This window comes from Larus michahellis, chromosome 4 (genome assembly GCF_964199755.1).
Source record: "Larus michahellis chromosome 4, bLarMic1.1, whole genome shotgun sequence".
NCBI lineage: Eukaryota > Metazoa > Chordata > Aves > Charadriiformes > Laridae > Larus > Larus michahellis.
Window position 1 is genome coordinate 75,782,623 of NC_133899.1, and position 20,553 is coordinate 75,803,175.

General features: G+C 43.6%; 1 protein-coding gene across 13 annotated transcripts in view; it reads left to right on the top strand.

Moving 5' to 3' along the window:
* The window catches only part of BRSK2 (BR serine/threonine kinase 2), a 321,619-nt gene that overhangs the window by 288,989 nt on the left and 12,077 nt on the right, over window positions 1-20,553 (top strand). For 7 of the 13 annotated variants that reach the window (XM_074585674.1, XM_074585663.1, XM_074585668.1 and 4 more), the window contains 5 exons: window positions 1,563-1,770; window positions 2,890-2,938; window positions 8,458-8,581; window positions 10,519-10,699; window positions 11,393-11,482. In XM_074585674.1, the coding sequence (XP_074441775.1) occupies window positions 1,563-1,770; window positions 2,890-2,938; window positions 8,458-8,581; window positions 10,519-10,699; window positions 11,393-11,482 (652 nt within the window). Of the gene's footprint in view, window positions 1-1,562; window positions 1,771-2,889; window positions 2,939-8,457; window positions 8,582-10,518; window positions 10,700-11,392; window positions 11,483-19,977; window positions 20,026-20,553 lie in introns of all 13 variants that reach the window. The other 6 variants (XM_074585673.1, XM_074585661.1, XM_074585662.1 and 3 more) reach the window with 1 other exon arrangement.

The following is a 20,553-nucleotide window of genomic DNA, read 5'->3' on the forward strand; positions in this document are numbered from 1 at the left end:
CCATTTTGATAACTCAGTGATGGATTATGAACTTTGTTGTCTTTTTCTTTTAAAACTGTGTCTTACAAAACAATGGCTTGACCCACCCCCTCCATAGAATTGGGACTTAATGGCAAATATTGTTGTGACTTCATGACAGAAATTACGATTATCAAGCTGTCCTTTAATGCGATGAGGGACGTTGCAGGAGAAGCGTAAAGTCCGATGGGAAGTATCATCTCTTCCCAGATAAATAAATTTGCCAGGCCTCTCTGAAGTTTTTGCTGTAGATCAAACACCAACCTGAGTTCATGTTTTTCTCATGGTGGTGTGTGCTCTGAAGCCTCCAAGTGAATGCTGAGCGGTTTAACCTTCCAGGGCAGGGGAGAACAGTGGATGCCCATGTGGCATCACTCTCCCTTTTCCCCCTCTTACTGCAATGGGTGGCTGCAGCCGGGGTGTGCGTTAGCCAGAGTCAGGGGTAAAGAGGAAGGAAAGAGGTTCTGACTGGTGTGTGCAATAACCTGTGTGTATCGCCTACCACTCCGTATGTATCACACACCTGTTTCGAGTTTCATCTCTCTGCTGGGTTTGCATATGGGCACTTGGAGCTGAAAGAGGTGGTCCCATTCTTGGCACATCTCAATTTGTCTGTGGCTTGAGTGGTTCTTCTTCCCCTTCCTCACCTCCCTACAGCATCGTGCTTCTCTCACTGCAGGGCAATCAGAACAATCCCAGAGAGATGGCATTTCTCTCTTCTTTTTTCTTAGTTACTTCCTTTCGTTTTGTTTTTTTTGTTTTGTTTTGTTTTACTTTTCCTTTGTTTTACTTTTCTTTCTGTTGTTTTCCTTTGCTGACACTTGGTTGGTTAATATGATGAAGCCTGTTATGACACTGTTGTTCTTGCTGCTGCCGCTGCTGCTGTTGTTGATTATGCTGTGTTCCCAGCTAACTGCATGTCTTTTTTTTGTTTTTTGTTTGTTTGTTTGTTTTTGTTTCTTTGCAAAATCCCTTCCCCCCCACTACCCCTTCACCTCCATCTCTTGTGTCTCCTTGTGACATGGTGCATCTTTGTGACTCGGATGGATTTTATTCTGACTTTCCTTTCTCTGCTCGCCCGCTCTATGCGTTATTTCACTGTTTTTGATGTGCATGGACACTCTGCGTCTGTCTCGTAGCCTATCAGAAAGTTCTTCATCCCCCCTCAGACCTCCGACCTCCCTTTCTCTCCCCGACCCCAAGTCTCCTTGGACCCTGATGCTTGTAGGAACGCCTCCAGGCCTGGACATGTACTCCAACCAAAGCCAGCACTTCAGCCCAACCCAAAGACGCAGACTTTGCCATCCAAGAGCAAATTGGCCGAAAAACCACTCCAGTCTACTAAATCCAACCCACTCCCTGCCAGCAATACCAGCGCCCCCTCTTCCCAGAACACCCCTGTGCAGAATGCTCAGGGCCGCTCACCTGCTGCCGGCTTTAACCCACAGCTGGCTGTTCCTAAAGTGCAGACCAACCCTATGTCTCCTGTTAGATTGCTCCCTTCTAGTACTGACCCAAGCACCAAATCTATCCCCATCATACAGGTCACCCCTCACCCCTCTCCAAGGGGAAGTCCCCTCCCTACCCCCAAGGGGACACCTGTCCATACGCCAAAGGAGAGCCCAGCAGGCACACCCAACCCAACACCACCATCCAGCCCCAGCATTGGAGGAATGCCATGGAGGACACGGCTCAACTCAATCAAGAATAGTTTCCTGGGGTCTCCTCGCTTCCATCGCCGGAAATTGCAAGGTGAGTACTCGCCCAGACGTACAGGATGGTTCTCATCTGGGCAGACATTCAGCAGCAAGTTGATACCTCTCAGTGGCTTTGCAAATCTCATGTGCTGAGGGCTGGATATTGGTACTGAAAATGAGAGTGATAGTGTCAGCCAGCCTTAACTCAAGGCACGTGTGAGCAGGCCCTGTCATGCCACTGCACCTGCTCCAACAGCATCTCCTAAGCACTCTCGCAGTCTAGCCATACAGCTCTAACTATCCCTGTTGTAGCTCTTAGAACACAAGAAGATTTTACCTTCAGCTTCTCCAGTTGTTTTGACAGAGAACCTAGAGCTCTGCCTTTTCCCCTATGGCTGTGGTCTGTTGCCTCTCCATAGCCACAAGCTGAGCCTTCTGCTGCAAAAAGATAGCCAGCGGCAATAGACTGTAACTGTCCTTCGAAGCACAGCTTGTTTGATCTTGGTTAATGCTTTTTTTACCTCCTGTGGTAATTGGTGTAAAAATCTCCTTAATACAATCAGTGGTTTCTTATCTGCTGGCCTATTTCAGTTTTCAGAGTCTCTAGAGTGTTGAGATGTGCAAAATTTTCTTCTTCAAAGTCCAGGTGGCTTTTTGCATTCCAGGAGAGGGCAGCCAAAGTCAGATACATTATCCTCAGATGTCATCAGCAGCTATCCCAACATCCTGTGGTTTTACAGGGTACTGGGATGTAACCCCATGCGAAAGGAGGATTGCAGCCATGTTAGATTGCAGCCAGTAGTTAGATTTTGAGCTGTGATGGGAGGATTTCAGCAGTGACTGAGCTGCGTGCAACTGGGCTTCGAAGCAGTTGTAAAGCAATCAAATTGGCCTGGTGTTTGAGTCTAAACCGGAAACCATTGAAGCCAGTGCAAGATTGCATAATGGTTTAAGGAAGGGGAAGGTGAGCCTTAAAATGCAGCACTTGATCAGATACAGTGATCTAGAGACATATGACCAACATTCCACATTCTAGTCTGCAGAGGCAGTGGGCAGATGCAAGAAAGTGTAATGCCAGGATTGTTTCATTGGTATACAAGCAGAAAATCAAAGGTTTCCTGAATCATCAATTTCTTTTCTCCCTCCCTCTCTTTGGCTATGCGTGCATGGGCAGTACCTACACCAGAAGAGATGTCTAATTTAACCCCGGAATCATCCCCAGAGTAAGTAATTTGCCAGTACACTACTTTTTTCCACCAATGTAATTTTTTTGCCTGAATGTCATAAGGTGACATATTCCTGTTCTGGATCAGTATCTGACCATAACTTGTTATCCTGTGAGTGGGACAGGGCTATGAAATGGTTCTTCTGCTAAGAACCCTGGGTAAAATCTGTACCTCAGTAATGGCAGTGGGGTCAGCAGGGGATGAAAGTCTCCCAGTAACTACCTCATTTTAGAATCATAGAATAGTTTGGGTTGCAAAGGACCTTTAAAGGTCACCTAGTCCAACCCCCCTGCAATGAGCAGGGACATCTTCAACTAGAGGAGGTTGCTTAGAGCCCCGTCCAACCTGGCCTTGAATGTTTCCAGGGATGGGACATCTACCACCTCTCTGGGCAACCTCTTCCAGTGTTTCACCACCCTCAGCATAAAAAATTTCTTCCTTATGTCTAGTGTAAATGTGCCCTCTTTTAGTTTAAAACCATTGCTCCTTGTCCTATCGCAACAGGCCCTGCTAAAATATCTTTCTTCTAGGCCCCCTTTAAGTATCAAAAGGCTGCTATAAGGTCTCCCTGGAGCCTTCTCTTCTCCAGGCTGAATAACCCCAGCTCTCTCAGTCTGTCCTCATAGGAGAGGTGCACCAGCCCTCTGATCATTTTTGTGGCCCTCCTCTGGACCCGCTCCAACCGGTCTGTGGCTTTCCTGTACACAGTACTCCAGGTGGGATCTCACCAGAGTAGAGTAGAGGGGCAGAATCACCTTCCTCAACCTGCTGTCCATGCTTCTTTTGATGCAGCCCAGGATGTGGTTGGCTTTCTGGGCTGATAGGGCACATTGCCGGCTCATGTCCAGCTTTTCATCCGCCAGTACCCCCAAGTCCTTCTCGGCAGGGCTGCTCTCAATCCCTTCATCCCCCGGCCTGTATTGATACTGGGGGTTGCCCTGACGCAAGTGCAGGACCTTGCACTTGGCCCTGTTGAACCTCATGAGGTTTCACATGAGCCTACTTGTCTCTTTTCTCACGGCTTGCTAAATTTACTAGGTTTGTAACATGTCCTCTCTTCTTTCATTTGAATGTCAAGCAGATCCCTCTTGGGGAGTGGAGAGAATAATCAATGGCTTATGCTGGCACTAAGTATGCACTAAAAAGTCTTCCTCTTAGTACAGGAGAGTTTGCATCCTCAGGATAACACGAGAAGCCTCTGCTAAGATAATTCAAAGGAAACTTCGGCTGGGATAGTAAATGCAGTGTTGATTTTGGATAACAGCTCTGGGACACGCAGAAGCTGTTTCATATTCACCAGACTGATTCCTAAAAGTCAGTGTACATTTCAACTGTTTCACTGCACAAATGTGCGTCACTGCATGGCAGGTTTGGAAGTCCCTGCCAGAGAGTGCTACTCCAAACACTTCCTAATATATGCAACAGATGCCAAATTATTCCTTTTTATTTTCACAGCTTGTGTTTGTGCACCCAATGCCCATAGGCTTACCCTGCCAACTAAGGCAATTTGGTCTTTTGTCAAGATATTTGTGTGAAATATTCATGAGTCGTAGATGGAAATTCTGGGCCCAAAGTTTTGTAATTGCTGGCAATGGTATTACCTTAACAACTTTCCCCGTACCTGGCATTTATCTGGTATCAGATAGGCACTCTGTATCTAACACTGCAGAATGGAGAGGGATAAAGTCTTCAGGAGAGGGAGAAGTAGGGAATACTAAAGTTTAGTAAAAGAAATCCAGGAAGAAAATTTGAATAAATTGTATTTTCAACACTTTAGAGCATTTACTAATAGAGAGGCATGGGAGAATTTCATAAAATAACATGTCCTTATCAAAGAAATATATATCAAATGTTTTTAATGCTGTTATAGCAGAAAACCTTCAGAATTAAATCTCTTGTCTTCTCTTCATGCATGTATGTTCGTGGAAGTTTTTCTGTTAATTTATTGCCTTTTCTGCTTCCCACTCACTCTTTAAAAGCTGGTATAGAGAAGTAGCACTTGTCATTTGAGGCAGTTTGGATGCAAGTCAAAGCCTAAGGCCCTTTTTTCTTTTTCTGTATAATTGCCAAATTAATGAGTTCAATTGGGCTGCACCCTGCAGTAAACATAATAAAAGTCATAAAAAATAATGAACTGGATTATATGTTAACGATAGGTGTCTTGTTGCTCAGTGCCCACTTCCACATGTCTTATTTTTTGTAGTATTTTCTTCCTTTCTGTAACAAATAAGATATCCTTATCAAGAGCTTCATTGACCTCATGGGTTGCACGATAAAAATACACATCCTTGCTCTGGTACAGCATTCTTTAATGACTGCCATTCGTTTAACAAACCTGATGATTAGGTAATACACTTTGACATGTCTGGGTAATGCTATTCCTTCTCATATGAAAAAGTCCTAGGAAATGTGTTAGGGATGACATTTAAAGAGACATAGCTCCAGCTGCATTAAACCTGCAAAGCTCCATTTGCTTGAGTAGAAATACTGTTATTTATGCCAAGCAGGTAAACCTCTGGAGGTTACAGATCCACGTGCGCAGGGACAGACAGGGAAGACAGTGAGGCATCTCCAGAAGGAGATGCAGTCAAACACTCCAAAAGTACGAAAAGGAACAACATTAATAGCACTGAGAAATTCAGTGTGAAGTAATAAAGCACCAGCCTCCATTTTCATGCTAATCTATTTGCTTTTTCATCAACTGGGCACCTCATTAGATTCCCTAGAGTAATCTACATACCCAGCCTCCCACGCATATCTCCTGTCACCCTCCCCCTTAGGAGGTTTGCCACGACAAGAGAAGATTGTTAATTTTAAGTACATTTTTTACTGATTAAAGCCTGATCTTGTGAGATGCTAGAGCATCCCATTCAAGGTGCTGAGGATCCTTGATTCATAACCAGTTTAACTCAAGTTAGTAGCACTTGACGCTCTCTAAGAGGAGGGAAACCTTTATTGTGTCATTTTACTCCAAAGCTGCCCCCTCTTCTTTGGTGGGCCTGTTCCCTGGGTGTATGAGCACAGCTAGTTCTGCCAGTTTCGGGGAGAAAAGCCAATGCATGTGTGCTATGTCTTGATTCTGTTCATTCCAGAAACAGGAGAGGCCACTGGCATCTATTCCATCTTATGCGACACCAGAAAAATTATTTAGTGAATTCCAGTGAGTTACAAGCTGGAGCATAGCCCAGGCTATCAGTGAATCTTCCAGAGTCAGTATTACGAGAGATAACCTTGCTGAAGAAAAGAGCCCAGCTGGGCTCTGGAGACTCTGGACCAAGTTTCCAAGCTGAACAGGAGAAAACCTCCCTATGTTCTGGGACCCTTTTTACCTGTGCTTGTTAAGAGACCTATAAAGGAAGGGCCAACAAAACCATTAATGAAAATACAAAAATGAAAAGCCATATTTTAACATGGCATCCCTTCAATTAAATATGTGTGCTTTTTGCAGGCCCAGCTTCCATGTGTGACATACTCTGGGCCCCTGGAGTCCATACAGCCAACCCCGGTTCAGATTATGATACACACAAGCCTAAAACAACCAGCCGTTTTAGATGGATAACCAGGTGCTAATTTACTAATGAGCATAGACTCTTTACATGCAGGGAGCTATTGCCCCAGCTCTCCAGGGGCTTGCGGAGTTGTTATGGTGTGTGCGAGACACATGAGCTAATTAGTATGTAATTTCCTTTCACACTCTAACCCTGGTTCCTTAACGACCCATTTAAATGAGAGGCCCTTTCTCTTTACTGCTCCCTATGCTAATCTTTGGCTCACTGGCTTAGTTACAGCTGCCTATGAATATTTCAGGGAGTGACAGTTTTCCATCCCACTTTAATTGGGGGGGGGGTGTGGGCACTGGTTTACCAAATTGCAAGTGAATCTTTCTCTACTCTTATTTTTGGTTGCCTGCAGTAAGGAGAAGCAAATGATTATTTGCACAGCTGAGCTGTCGTCCAGTTGTGGTCTTTCTACTGTGTGCATTAAATGGGCAGTGAGACAACAGTTGTGTGGTTCATGGAGCACTCTGGAATGGGGAATGAGTGTACATTGCTGGATACTGCTGAGGTTAAGCTTTGTTCTTCATCCCGAAGGTCTAGACTCCAAATTAGTTTCCTAGTTTGCTCCTCTGTCTCCCAGTCTCTGCCGTTCCTCATTCTGCCTTAGTCTGAGTCTGCCGTGGAAAGCAAATCTATTAATAACTCTCTCCAGCTGTTTATTGCTTTGCGGGAAAGCTGATGTATAGTAATCCTTTTTGCAGATGGCTCTCCTTCTCCGGAGAGGTTGTCTTCTTCCACTGAGTGGTGAATGTCCACCAAAACAAGTGAAAGCCTATTGCTTGCCATACCGCAAACTGGACTTGTCATGGCATTGTAAAGTATCTTGTGGAGGAAAAAACCTGCAGTGTCTTGGTGGCAGGTCTTTTAATTTCTGACATTTTCATGATAAATTCTTCCCTGCTAGAATATGGCTGATTTCAGTGAAATTTTCTCTGGGTTTGGGTTGGTCAAGCAATTCTTTGGCTGTATCTGATGGCTGACAGCATCTTCTCTCCCCTGAAAGCCACACTTGTCAGAGGTGCTAGCTTCAAGTTCTGGGTAGTGTCCCCCAATAACATTCATGTCTCTGCGTTTTTCCTTTAGCCTGTTTAACTTTGTGAAGAAAAGTTGAGATGCTGAAACAATAAGCAAAATCAAACATTTGCTGATATGATCAGTGTGAAAAAACCAGAGCAATTTCATTTTATGATGAAACCACCATCTGATGCTGAAAAGAATTGTGAAGTTGGACTGCTGTCAGTGGAAAGCCTGGACTGTGTTTTGCACAGTGTTGATGTCTTCTCTCTTAGTACTGAAAATTCATTCCTTTTTAGGATGGCCAGAGTTCACTCATTATGTAGACACCCTGAATGGGACTAATGAATGGGACAGTCTTTGTCCTGGCCCTCTGCATAGGAGTGGGTGTCACTCACTGACAAACTGGAGGTCCAGCGAAACCCCCAGCTTGCTTTCCAAAGCAAGATCCTGTGATTGTCCTGTCAACCCAGCAGGACACCTTCAGAAAAGGAACTTTCCAGGTCCTAAAACACCAAAAGGGTTGAAATTGGGTGGGAAGGAACTTAAATCCCTGTGTCACCAGCGTCCTCATATTGTCACAAGAAATTGAGAGATCCCTGGAGACAAACCAGAAATATGTCCCCTGGCTTTTATGCACTTATATATACAGTATTAATTGGTATATTAGCTCAGTCAAAAGAGCTACCATTGCTCCTGACTTTTCATTATTGGTCACACATGCTGCCAGACTAACACTGTCTGGTCCATCATTTTAACAGTTTTCTCCACGTGAAATGTTGTTCTGGGTGTTCTCTGACACTGTTTTCCACTTACTTTTAGTAATGGTATCATATCTGGAGTGTTATCAAAACTTCCTTGTGTGTTTTTTAATATTTTTTCTACCTGGGTTATGTAAGAAATAGTGCTCAATATTATAAACCATCTCTCTTTTCATCACATCAGGCTTGCCAAAAAATCCTGGTTCGGTAACTTCATCAACCTGGAGAAAGAAGAACAGATTTTTGTGGTCATTAAAGACAAACCTCTAAGCTCCATTAAGGCTGATATTGTCCACGCTTTTCTCTCGGTAAGTCACTCCAGCTGCCTCTTGGAGACATTGCTCACTGGTCAGTTCCAGGACCATATGTTACTGGGAAGGGTCTCTGCTCCTTCAAATTCATCCTCTGAATTTAATTTACAAGTCCAGTTGATTCAGGCCTCCACTGGACTCTGTCTGAATTTCTGACTGAAGATAATACTCTCTAAAGTGAGAAAAGATTTCAGCCTTCTTGGCAGGGTCTCCAGGTTGCCAATGCTTGGAATATCACTGCAGTTGGAGCCCACTGCTGGTGTGGTATCCAGATGGGGTTTTGCTGCTTTGTCAAAGTAACCTTACAGTCACCATCTGGGCATCAGATTGGGTGGTCTCCCTCTGCTGGGTGTGCCCTCCATCACTTTAGTCAGGCAAAAATCCTGTCTCACATCTGCATTTGTTACTTTAAATCTCCTCTTCAGTGCAGTATGGCAGAAAGAAGGGTAATTTCCTCTGGTGACCAGAGTATCAGTTGTTGCAGATGCGGTTTATTTACAGTCTAGGAAAGCAGGGAAGAAGAGGGAAATTGTCTTTTTTTCCTATAGGAAGCCTTTATCCTCAGTATCTAGAAGTACCAATGAAGAAAAAGTCAGCACAGAAAAGTTAATTTGAGAGATTTTTCAATTCAAGGTAGTTGACAACATAATTAGACTTTTTTTCAATAGAATTAAGAGAAGGAGACTTAATTTCTTATATCGTTTATTGAATTGATATTGTTTTCCACAAAATACTGTATTCCTTTTCAGTTTCTATGATACTGCAACAAATTTCTTCAAAAAAACCAGCCTTTTAACTGTACTGGCATACAAGGAGCGTGTGCAGTATAGTAGCATGTGTCAGACACTGGTGTCCGTCTCAGATTTGTTTGAAGCAGCCATGTTAGTATATGTTTCATGCATAGCTGCACTTGTGGGTTTATATTGTGGTGTGTTGCGCACTACTGTGTATATTGGTGATCCTGTGCATGGGTGGGTTGAGGTGTGATAGAGTGATTTGTGTGCAAATCCTATGAATTGTCTCTTACAGCCAACTTCAAACTTAAATGCATTGTCACAGCCTGCTAAGTCCCTAAGTCACCTTCTCAAAGAACTCATCTACATTTTTCCTCCTAAATTAGAGGCCAGATTTCCAAGTAATTTGTTTGGGTTTTTTTTTTTAATCTGGTCCTTTATGAAGCAATAAATAGAATTTGAGTATGTTAAATTTTGGCAGGAACTGTGAATGGTAACTGCTTGAAAATTAGGCAGTTACGAAATTCTACCACGGGTCTGGAGATACAGATATTGGGTGATACCAGAAAGCTTCTCAAAGTTCTTCTACATATTGATAGGAGTTGTGGTTTGGATAAATTATTTGCAGGCATGCTTTCCCTGTGGATATCCTAGGCACTTGTCTAAGTGTCTGCTCTGTGTCCTGATGTCTATTTGATATCATAGAATCACCAAACAATTGAGGTTGGAAAAAACATGAGGAGGTCTCCTGCTTAAAACAGGATCAGCTATGAGGTCAGACCAGGTTAATCAGCTGGTTTTTTGTATCCAGTCTTATATCCCACTGTCTTTCCTGTGGCCTCCCTTAATATCAGTTTGCACTCAGCAAAATACATTTCTCAAAACTGCTAGATGAGTAGGAAAAGAAAGACTGAGTGTATGAAGTTGTGCAACATCTGTAAATTTATAAGCATGCTGGGAATTCCACCAATAATCAACCTTTAAATTTAGGTCAGTCCTGTAAGGAGCAGTGCGTTCTTCTGCGGTGCCAAGCCACCTACACGCTTACTGATTTCACAAGAACACTCTGTGCATTACAAAATCAAGTCCAGAAGCAAACCTGGCAAATCTTACCCACTCTGGAAATGTGTATTGTTCTAAATCAAATTTGGTTCCCTTTGTGCTCTGGTTCTACTATCTCCTTCTACCAACCTGTTTCAGATTCCAAGCCTCAGTCACAGTGTCATCTCACAGACAAGTTTCCGTGCAGAATATAAGTCCACAGGAGGTCCTGCTGTCTTCCAGAAGCCAGTGAAGTTCCAGGTGGACATAACATACACAGAAGGGGGAGAGGCACAGAAGGAGAACGGGATCTATTCTGTCACTTTCACACTCTTATCAGGTAACCATGGCAAAGCTGTAAAATGGGTGCAAGCTGGCTTTGTCCTTGCTGATATAGAGGTCTGCAAAGAGAGCTCTACCAGGGGAAAGAATATAACTGCCTTGACCTTAGGGGGAAATTCAGACGGGGGCAAGGAAGTCATTTGGAACAAAAATGGTGTTAGAAGTGATGGAAATGCTGGGAGGGAAAGAGCTTCCCAAAGAGGTGAAGTTACCGCCACCGTGATGAGTGCTAAAGTGTCTGCTCTTTGCATCAGATTTGAAGTACCTCCCTCTACTGTCTCCTTGTTTCACTCAAAGGTCTGTGTCTCAGCTAGGCACTGTGAGGCCACTGGTTTCTTCCTTCTGACAGAAACATGCAATCACCCTTTTCTTCTGGGTGGCCACATGCCCCTCACAGGGGTTAAAACAAACACACAAACCCCACACACACTTTTTCTGTCTTTACGAAATGAGCCCAGAAGGCATCCTTCCTCCTGTTAAGTCCAGAACACCACTGTCCCTGTTAACGTGGTGACTGCATAACAGTTCCCCAAAGCCATGCCTTTGGCTGAAGGACAGATGCGCTGTTACTACGCTCTTGGGGACAAGGCTGAAGGGAAGATGCTTGTGATCCTTTCCCTCCAGCCTGGGCTGTATGAGGATTCAGCTCCTGCTCCTCTCACAGCCGTTTGTGCCTTTTCTCTCCTCACAGGTCCAAGCCGTCGTTTTAAGAGGGTAGTAGAAACCATTCAGGCACAGTTGTTAAGCACACATGACCAGCCTTCAGTGCAGCAGTTATCAGGTAAGTAGTTTCTACTGTTGAGCACCTTGCTTCAGCAGGGACAGGAAGGTGAAGTGCCTCTCGGTACCAGGAGGCTGAGGGAGGCCGTCCCTCTGATTACAGCAAGAAATGAGCTCCGTTCAGACAGAGCAGTAACTCCCCACACCCACCCTGCTCCTCCCTCTCTCATTCCCACCCCAGTGCTCCCAGCGCATTCCCCAGTTGAACAGCTTCTGCCCTCCTCCCTCCCAAAGAGCCATTTGCCCACTTCTCCATCAAAAGCTGCATCATCAGTAGATTTTCCAGATTTTCTCTGTCTCCAAAATCTCCCAGAATAGGGACATGCTCTAGAAGATACCTGATTTTCAAACCCTTCAGGCATGCTTTAGAAACATCCAACTTCAGAGGGTCCCAGAACAAAGTTGAGAGCTACTTTTAACTTAGCCATTAATTAACAGCAGCATTTTCAGATGGTCAGAAGGTGGCTAATAGTTTCCAGTAGTGCAGCCAAATTCTTGGCCCCATAATCCTATTGGGCCAAGCACAAATCATATACTGAGGTTCCGCAGAAGCTATATTTTATCTATTTTTAAAATAAATTTCAAATCCTCATGGTGGTAAAGAAAGCCTTATGCATGTGACCCTGTGCAATGACATCAATCTGAGTCTGCAGGCAGCCTGAACTGATAATACAGAAACTGTCCTCATCCCACCATTATGTAGCAAATGTTCACTCTGAACACTAGTGGTGACACACACCGAAAAAAATTATGAGTCTTAACTCTTCTATCCTTTAAAAGGACAGAAGAAAGAAAGAAGGTGAAAATTGAAAACTTAAGGAAGCTTAGCTATTGGGAGTGCTTCACGGAAGGAAAAACAGGGAGAACCAGAAATAATATACAGATACAGGGAAGAAATAAGAGCAAGGCAGAAAACAGAGACTGCAGGAAGAAGACAAAGAGAGGAGGAGTAGGAAGAATTTTCCCATTGTATGACGATGAAAAGGTAGTAACTAAATATTATACATAAGAGCCAAATTCTATGCTTGACCTTTGTATGAACCAGCCAAGACAAAAGTGGAGGAATGAATTCGGCATTTCATCCTGCAGTTAAATCCCAGATATCCTTGGCTCATTGCACATATGGGTTACATCCTTATGGTCTAACAGTGTGGCTTTAACAGCTGAAGATAAAATACCTCCATCTAGAAGAGTGTATGCTCACTACATGACAGAGAAGTATGCGCAGTTCAGGAAATATTATTTTCCACTTTGCTTTTGCCCTCCAGCACTGCCTGACCTTCTGCACACTGGATTGCAAGGGCTCCCAGCACATGGGTTATTCTGTTAGGAAACAGGAAAGGTGAGGATACTAGTAACTGGGGTTGATTCAGGTTTTTGCTCTCTGGACTTTTGAAATTAAATGAAACTCAAGGAAGCAGCCAGAATTTTCTGCCAGCCCTTCCTCTGGGGAAATGCTGGGGCCAAGTGGGAGTGAGGGGAGTTAGATAGAAAAGCATCCTTTGAGTCTAGTTCATATTACCCCTGCTGTGTGAACAATGTTCAAGCATTCTTTGTTTCTTAGGGAAATAAGCGTACCCTTACCTTCTGGTGAGGAAAAAACTGTTAAAAAAGTAAATAACGTGGTGATCTCTCTTAACTTCTTCACCCTAATATGTGCTAGCTACTGAGGGTACTGAGTCTCTAGAAAGATTTGGACTCTGTTGCACACTTGCATGTGAAGTGAGATATCTCCCTAAGAAAGTCATATTAGAGCAGGAATAAAACCCATTCATCTGACTAAGGCTCAGGGAGATGTTCAGGGCAAACTGTGCTGTGAGAAATGTATCTGACTTACAGTTTTGCTCTGGTTCTGGAATGGAGAAATCGTATTACAGACATAGAATCTCTTTTTGCTGCCTAAAGCTACACGAGCGTATGTAGTTCTAGCAGGGAAAACCCAGCTTGATCTTTAAAGCCAGAGTGGAATGGATAACTCTGCATGGAGCAAAACCAAAATGAACGGTCTCTTGAAACTTTAAAAATGAGAATTCCATCAGCCAGGGAGTTATCCAGGCAAGACAGCTCACGAGAGACAGGGTGCCAAGCTATCCTGTATCGTATCACCTGACCTGATCAGGAATATGCAAGTCTCTTGAAAAAGAGAAAAGTAATTCATCCTGAAAAATTTAGGTTAGACCAGAGTGCAAGGAAAAGAGAAAAGGGAAAAAAATGATTGTTACCAAGAAGATACAACCTGTGCATCAAAGTAGGGAGGCCCTGTGGTTCACATCCCCAGCCAGTGAGAGAGTAAGGGGAAATAAAGAGATAAAGGTACAGTAAGAGTTTGCATTCAGCACCGTGCTTAGCTGGGTAGCTGTGGTTGGGAAGATGTGTGCAAGAGCTTCCTAGAAATTGCCATGGAGTTACTCAGCATTTCTTACTAGAAACAAGGGAAATTCTTCTGTGTTTCTCTTCTTCTCCCATATTCCCAGCCCTGAAAACCTCACAGGATTGTGGTAGTTGTACTCCTATTCAGGTTCATGGTTTGAGGATACTCTGTAGGCAGTCCACTGCTGCAACAGAATGGGCTTACAGTTCACTTTGAATCTCCTCCGTGGCTCTGAGGATACTGCTGGCTCTGACCAGCAATACTGGCCCAGCACTGGAGATTTTCCTAGCTCGTTGTGCACAGACATATCCTCTGTGCAGTTGTCTCCCTTTTAGTTCAGATGCCATTACAGGTGGGATGACGAAAACCATCTGTGAAAGTTGCAGGCATGTAAAGTGAGACCTGCAGAAGGGGAAGATTCAATGAACAGAGTATAAAGCTGAACAGCAAGAACTAATAAGCATATGGCACCGATAGTCATTCTCTCTCCTGCCCCTCTTTGATCTGTTATGCAGCATGCCAGCCCACTACGCCGGCTTGCCTGGGTTTCAGAACGCACTTTCCTCTTTCTCCTTTCCTCCAGCTCACAACAGTGTTTGTAGATGTCGTGTTGCCCATGCATCTGTGTGTGTGTGTGTGTATGAGCCTGATATGTACCTGATTTAGGCAGATGTGTTTCTGTGTCACACTTGAGCACCTTATAATTTCCCTTCCCCCTGGATATCCCTCCGTTCACTTCCATTTTTCCTTCTTAAGACTGGCTGTGCTTATTTCTTTTGACATACTCTGAAGCAGGAAAATAGCTTCCCTCCCTTACCTGAATAAGTGTGTAAACAAGTGAAATCTATCCCAAAAGCTAACGTAATACTTCTAAAATCCACTATCCAGTCGGCCAAATTTAGTGCAACATATCCGCCTTCTACATTAATGTTTCAGGACAATAAATCCTCTATGGTATAATTGCTGAGACAACACCAGGTCTACAGACTCACAGCTGACAGAACAAGTATCTAGGGATTGATCGTTCATTTTTTCAGAACTACAGGCCATCATATGAAACTAGTGGAAGCCACATACCAAAAAAAATATTGGAAGGTGTGTCTTCATGTAATATAAGACTATGGAACTCCTCGCTGAAGCAGGTTCTGAATATGAGGAGCTTGCAGATGCTCATCTTCCCCTGAGAACTTCTTCCTCACAGGGAGGCTGGACAACTCCCTGGAAGGGAAACCTTCATGAGGATTGCTAAATAGAGAAATCACAGCAGGCTCAGGAAACCTCTGACCTGGAAGTGATGAGAGAGTGAGGTAGTGTTAGGAGGAAGTGTTCTGTATGCTTGGCCTGCTGTTACACTCCTGCATATCTATGTGTGGCTGCTGGTGGAGACAGAGCACTGGATGGGTTTGGCCATCCAGTTTTGACAGTCCCTTTTGGATCAAGAGTGAGTATCACTGTCTGTGAGAGCAGCTGGCCTTGTCTCTCATCCATGTATGGCTCCATCCAGGAGCCTTGTACTCAGAATCTCTACTTAGGTAATCCCTGGGCAGGACTGCCCTTTGGTAAATAAAAGGATCTCTCTGCGTGGAAGAAAATATCTCAGATTTGTGCCTTTGTTTCAGCCCAGTATTCTTTCCATTAAATCATATTGTGTTTTCCTCCAATGCCTTTGCACAAAAGAGTAATAGAAACAGCTGGTGTATAGGGACATGCAAAAGCCATCTGTGATCATTCACAGGGTATCAGTTTTTATTTCCCTAATATTTTCTTGCCTCTTTGGGCTTTATTTTTAAGTGTGGGGTGCTACATATACTCATTCTTTCCCATTTTCCCATGTTCTGGGAAATCAGCAATACTGAACTAGCCTTTATAACTTCTTTGTAATAGGTTTTCTGTTTGTTTATTATATTTATTGGCTTCATGTCAGATTTTAACCATTGGCATCTCAGAAGTTCAGAGCATCTCAGTGTTACTGCTGGAAATGCCTTTCAACAGCATAAACAAGTCTTTAGAGACCATACCCAGCTTCAAAATAGGGCAGTGCAAATTCTTGCTCATTGTGTGTATCTTCTGTGAATGCACCCGAGCTCTCTTATTGTGCTGGCGTCTGTCTCAGAAAGCAAAACATGTTCACGTGACTCAAAAAACTGTGCTAGAGTATTGATCTGTGAATTCTGGGTGTTCTTCTTTATGGCTCGCAACAGCTGTAGGTTGGCTAATTTGCAACAAAAAATTAGTAGAAACTTAGCATTTCCAAATGTGTGAAGGGTTCTATCATCAAGACAGAAAAGGGAGTAAGGAGCAAATCAAGTGCCTTGCAAGGTAAACTTCCAGCTGCAGACTCAAAATGGCTATGCAAATGCCAGTTGGGAATTGGACTGCAAGTTAGTTTTATCCGGGGCTCATCCAGGTCCCAGGGTTATCTTGTTTCCTGCATTTTTGTGCGATCCTTTATGTCTTACCACTCTTCTAGTGTCGGGGGCAATCACTTCATCTTGCTGTCATGCTTCCCAAGTACAAAAGGTGCCATGTACGCCTGGTTGGGTTGGCAGAGCACTGTTTTAGTATTTTTAGTATTATTTTTAGCATTATTACTGAACAGACCTCATTAAAATTAACTGAGTAGTCCTGAAATGAAGCATGTAGAAAAAAAAGTCCAAGCTCTCCAGAGTTTTGATAGGAGAACAGTGCATTTCAAATAAGCACCCAAAGACTGGGGAATTCTGATCTAAATGATAACTGCCTTGGACCAGAGGAACTGGTAGCTCCCTTGATATCATCTCCCTTAATGGAAATGTTTACTGGGGACTATGAGCATCTGGCAGGAGATGCTTAGTGCTTCCTGGGATCTAGCCCTGGATTTGGAGATCTCAGAGGAGCAGTTGTTTGGGTGAGATTGCCTGGGCTGGGACAAGTCTCAGACTCAGAGATATCAGAAGCATCACAAACCAGGCAGCTGGATTGTGAAATTTATGTAGGATAGAAACACAGAAATTAAAGGAAAAAGATCAGTAGAGAAAATTCAGCATTTTTTAATTGCTTCAGAGTTTGTTTGGCCTTTTGAAGGAAGGTCTTATTTTAACCAAAGCATTTGCCATGGGTTAATGAACTGAACTGGGTGTCATTTATGAAAGAGTCTTGGGCAAATCCAAAGCATGAGTGACTGCCAGCGATCTCTATGAAATAAGGAATTGCCTTATCATCAGAAGGATCGAGATCTGACACTGCCACTATGCTTAAATTAAAAAATTAAACAGCATATATTAAAAATGCAGTTACATGACCCATCAGTGTTTCTTAGACAGCTAAAGGCCTTTGGACCTTGGTTTTATTCACCTCACATAACACCTGGGTCCCACGGTCACTGGGTTATGGATTATTATCCATGAGCAGAAGCTGACTGCCAAGAATCTAAGGCTTTCTAATTAGAATGAAAATCCTACTTTAAATTGATGAAATATTGTATCATACAGAATATTTACTAAAGCAGATGTTACAATATGATGGAAATGAAAGAAGTATTAAAGTAATTATTATAACAGAGAAGCTGAAGGCATACTAACTGTTAGGGGTTCAAGAGATGTAGTGTGAGCTACTCTTTCTGGTGTGCTCATGTTTGCCGTGCCTTAGGAATGGCGGAAAACCAACCCGACCGTGTCTTAGAAAGACATTAAAAGTAAAAATAAATTCCTGCGCAGTTCCTGGGGCTGGCCGTGGCAATATAGAAAATGCAACTTATAGTTGTGCATAAAAGTTTTAAGAAAAACAAATTAGAGGTTTTATTAGTGTTCCTTTGATATTTTTCCATGGTCTTATATTTCAAAAAAGGACTTGTGTTTTTCCTTATCCATCAAAACCAATTCCATAACCTGCAAATTTAGTTTTTTAGGAAAAAAGTGGGGTACAGAGACCAAGATGTTATGCTGTCAAACGGCCTATGTTATAAACGTTTTTTCCTGTTGTAGATCTGTCAGTTTTTATTCTAATCACACAATTAATGTATGTAGATCTGTTACACAATTAGCTTTAAATGAAATACTAAAAAGAGCTATGCTGACTGCAAGTCACTTAGAAAAAATACAATATTTTTGAATATTAACTTAAGGAGATGTGATTATTTTTAATTTGTTAAAATTAAACAATTTCAGGAGAATCTTAGTAAACCAGCCACAATGTTTACCTACTCTGACATTATGCAAATACTACCTTTTTGTTTCCAGACTGCTAGTTACTGTGTGGATACAGTGTCAGTCTGGACACACTTGAGGGGAAAATTCCAGGTGTTGGAGGTGGGAGTCAGAAACAGTCTTTCAGTCATATTTGAAACTTTCCTTGCTCCTAGGTGTTTTTTCAAAGCATAAGTTCTGCTAACAATTGGGTGAATGCTCTGAGCTCTGCCACTATAGATCTGAATTACACTGCATTACAACAAGGTGTAGTTGACTCAGAGGGGGCTGAACAGGAACCACTAAAAGCCATGAGACAACAAACTTCACCAAGTTATTAAAGAAAAAAACTGATACAAATTTGTGACTGTGACTTCTGGTCGTTGGCTCAATCAGCAGCTCTAGGCACTTCTTCAACCTGTTAGGCATCGTCAGGGAGAAATGTATTTTGGGAGCTTAATCTGCCTTCACTCAGTCAGATGAGCCAAAGAATTTCAAAGGCAGGTAAACTCCTGGCCTCTCTGACACCCCTGATACCTCGTTCCAGTTCTTGAATCCTTTCTTCTCCTTCACCTCCTTCCTTTTTCCCCCTTCTCTCACTCTTGTGCCTTTTTGAGAGACCTTCCATGGGTATCATCTCCCATTGACCTCTGCCAGCCCGCCTCTGACCCTGGGGATGGAGAACGTGTAACTGCTGCTTAGATGCTTTGGCCAGTGTCACTGGGCCAAGCACCTGCCCTCTCTACTCCATGCTTTCCCAGATGATCTTTGCAGCACAGGCCTGGCTGTGTCAGAAACCATACATATCCATGCTTTTCTAGCATGGGTTCAGCTTAACTAAGCATATCCAGCACGCCTTCCCCCTTTTTTGAAATTACTTTTCTTGGTATTTAAGGGGAGGAATGCCAAGAAATTATCCTTCCCTCTCTCCTGCAGACTTGTCCGCAAATAGGGAGTAGTTAGAGCTTCCTGCAGTTAGGGATTTTCAGCATATGTGTGCACGATTCCAAGAAGTCTATTTCTTGAATAGCCGAGCGTTCATCAAGAGGGCAGGCAAGAGGAGATCTGAGACTGAACTGAGTGCTTTAACTGTTAGCCACTTGCTCAGCAGCGAGTGGGTGCTCCGCGTTGCCCAGCAATCATGGATTTAGATCCCAAATGCAAGGGAATCGTGGCTGACAGCAGCAGATCTGGCTTGCCAGCAGATTCCCCATGGAAGTGTCCAGCAGGGCTGGTCCTTTCCGCTTTAAAGCTGACATGTAAAGCTCCTTCTGCTTATGGCACCTGAGTAAGAAGCACTCAGAGGCTGTGGCAATGGAGCTGTACACAAAGTGGACAGTAATGTCTTAGGGACAGATTCTGCCACCCTTTCTAGAAGTAATTCTATTGCCTGCAAATAGTGACATTGAAAGCAAGGGAAGTGAGAGACTACGCGTGAAAGAGAGAGGCAGAGTTATGTTGAGGACTTGGACATTATCCTTTGAGGTCTAAAAGATGGTTTTGCGCTGTGTAAGTAACCTTCTCATTCCATGTCCAGTACACAGCGCTGCATTTCCACCCTCTCTCCAGGTTTTTGATGTACGTGGATCAGCTGGCTGGGCATTTCCTGGCTGTTGCAGGCTAACTAGCAAAGCTGGCCAGGTGGAACACTGTATTCAAGGCTTTTAGTTTGCTAATGTGGTGGCAGAGTATTTCCCACATCTCATAAATACCTGTAGCTATGATAAAGAGGTGAGTGGAAGCAGCGGGACTGAGTCTGCATCCTCTCTCAGTCACAGGGCCAGGTTTGGACTGGCATACAGCGGGTGGCAGAATTTGGCCTGGGTTGTGTAAAGACCAAGATGTGTATATGTTTCCTGCTTCAGGTAATAATGTGCTAAGTTACTACTTTATGCACAGAGGTATGGAAACCTTTTTTTATGTTTTTCCCTCCCTCCCTCCTCTTTCCGTTCTATGATCCAGACACCACTAACTGTATGGAGTTGATGACTGGCAGACTTTCCAAATGTGGTAAGAACTTCCTTCCCTTCTGCCTTTTCTCCTTCCCCAGCCCCCGCTGAGCAACATAATAACGCGCCGTCCTGTCCCTTCCACCTCTTCCCCTTCCCTATCCCCGCTCTCCCACGCTCTTTTCAAGGCTACCCACCCCATAACAGCCCACTATGTCTTTCACTTACCTGGTGGACACAAGCATATACCCCTTATTCTGTTCCTCCCCATCCATGCACAGATGCACAGGCTCCACCACGGCTTTCCCCTTCATAGCACAAGTGTGTGGTGTTGCACTTGAGATTCCCTCCCTCACTGTAACCCAGGCCAGTGATTTTCTTTTTCTTTCCTGTTTTTTTTTCCTCTTTTGTTTACTTGCTGCCTCTGGTTCATGATTCTTCAGTCCTTTTTTCTGCAGTGAAGCTGAATGCTGCCCTGCTAGCTGCTGTCTCCCTTGGTTTCTTGCTATTTATTGCGACAGGGTTGCTATGTTATTTAATTCCCTTGTGCATCCACTCCCTTCTTCCCCAGATATCCTTGGGGTAAGAC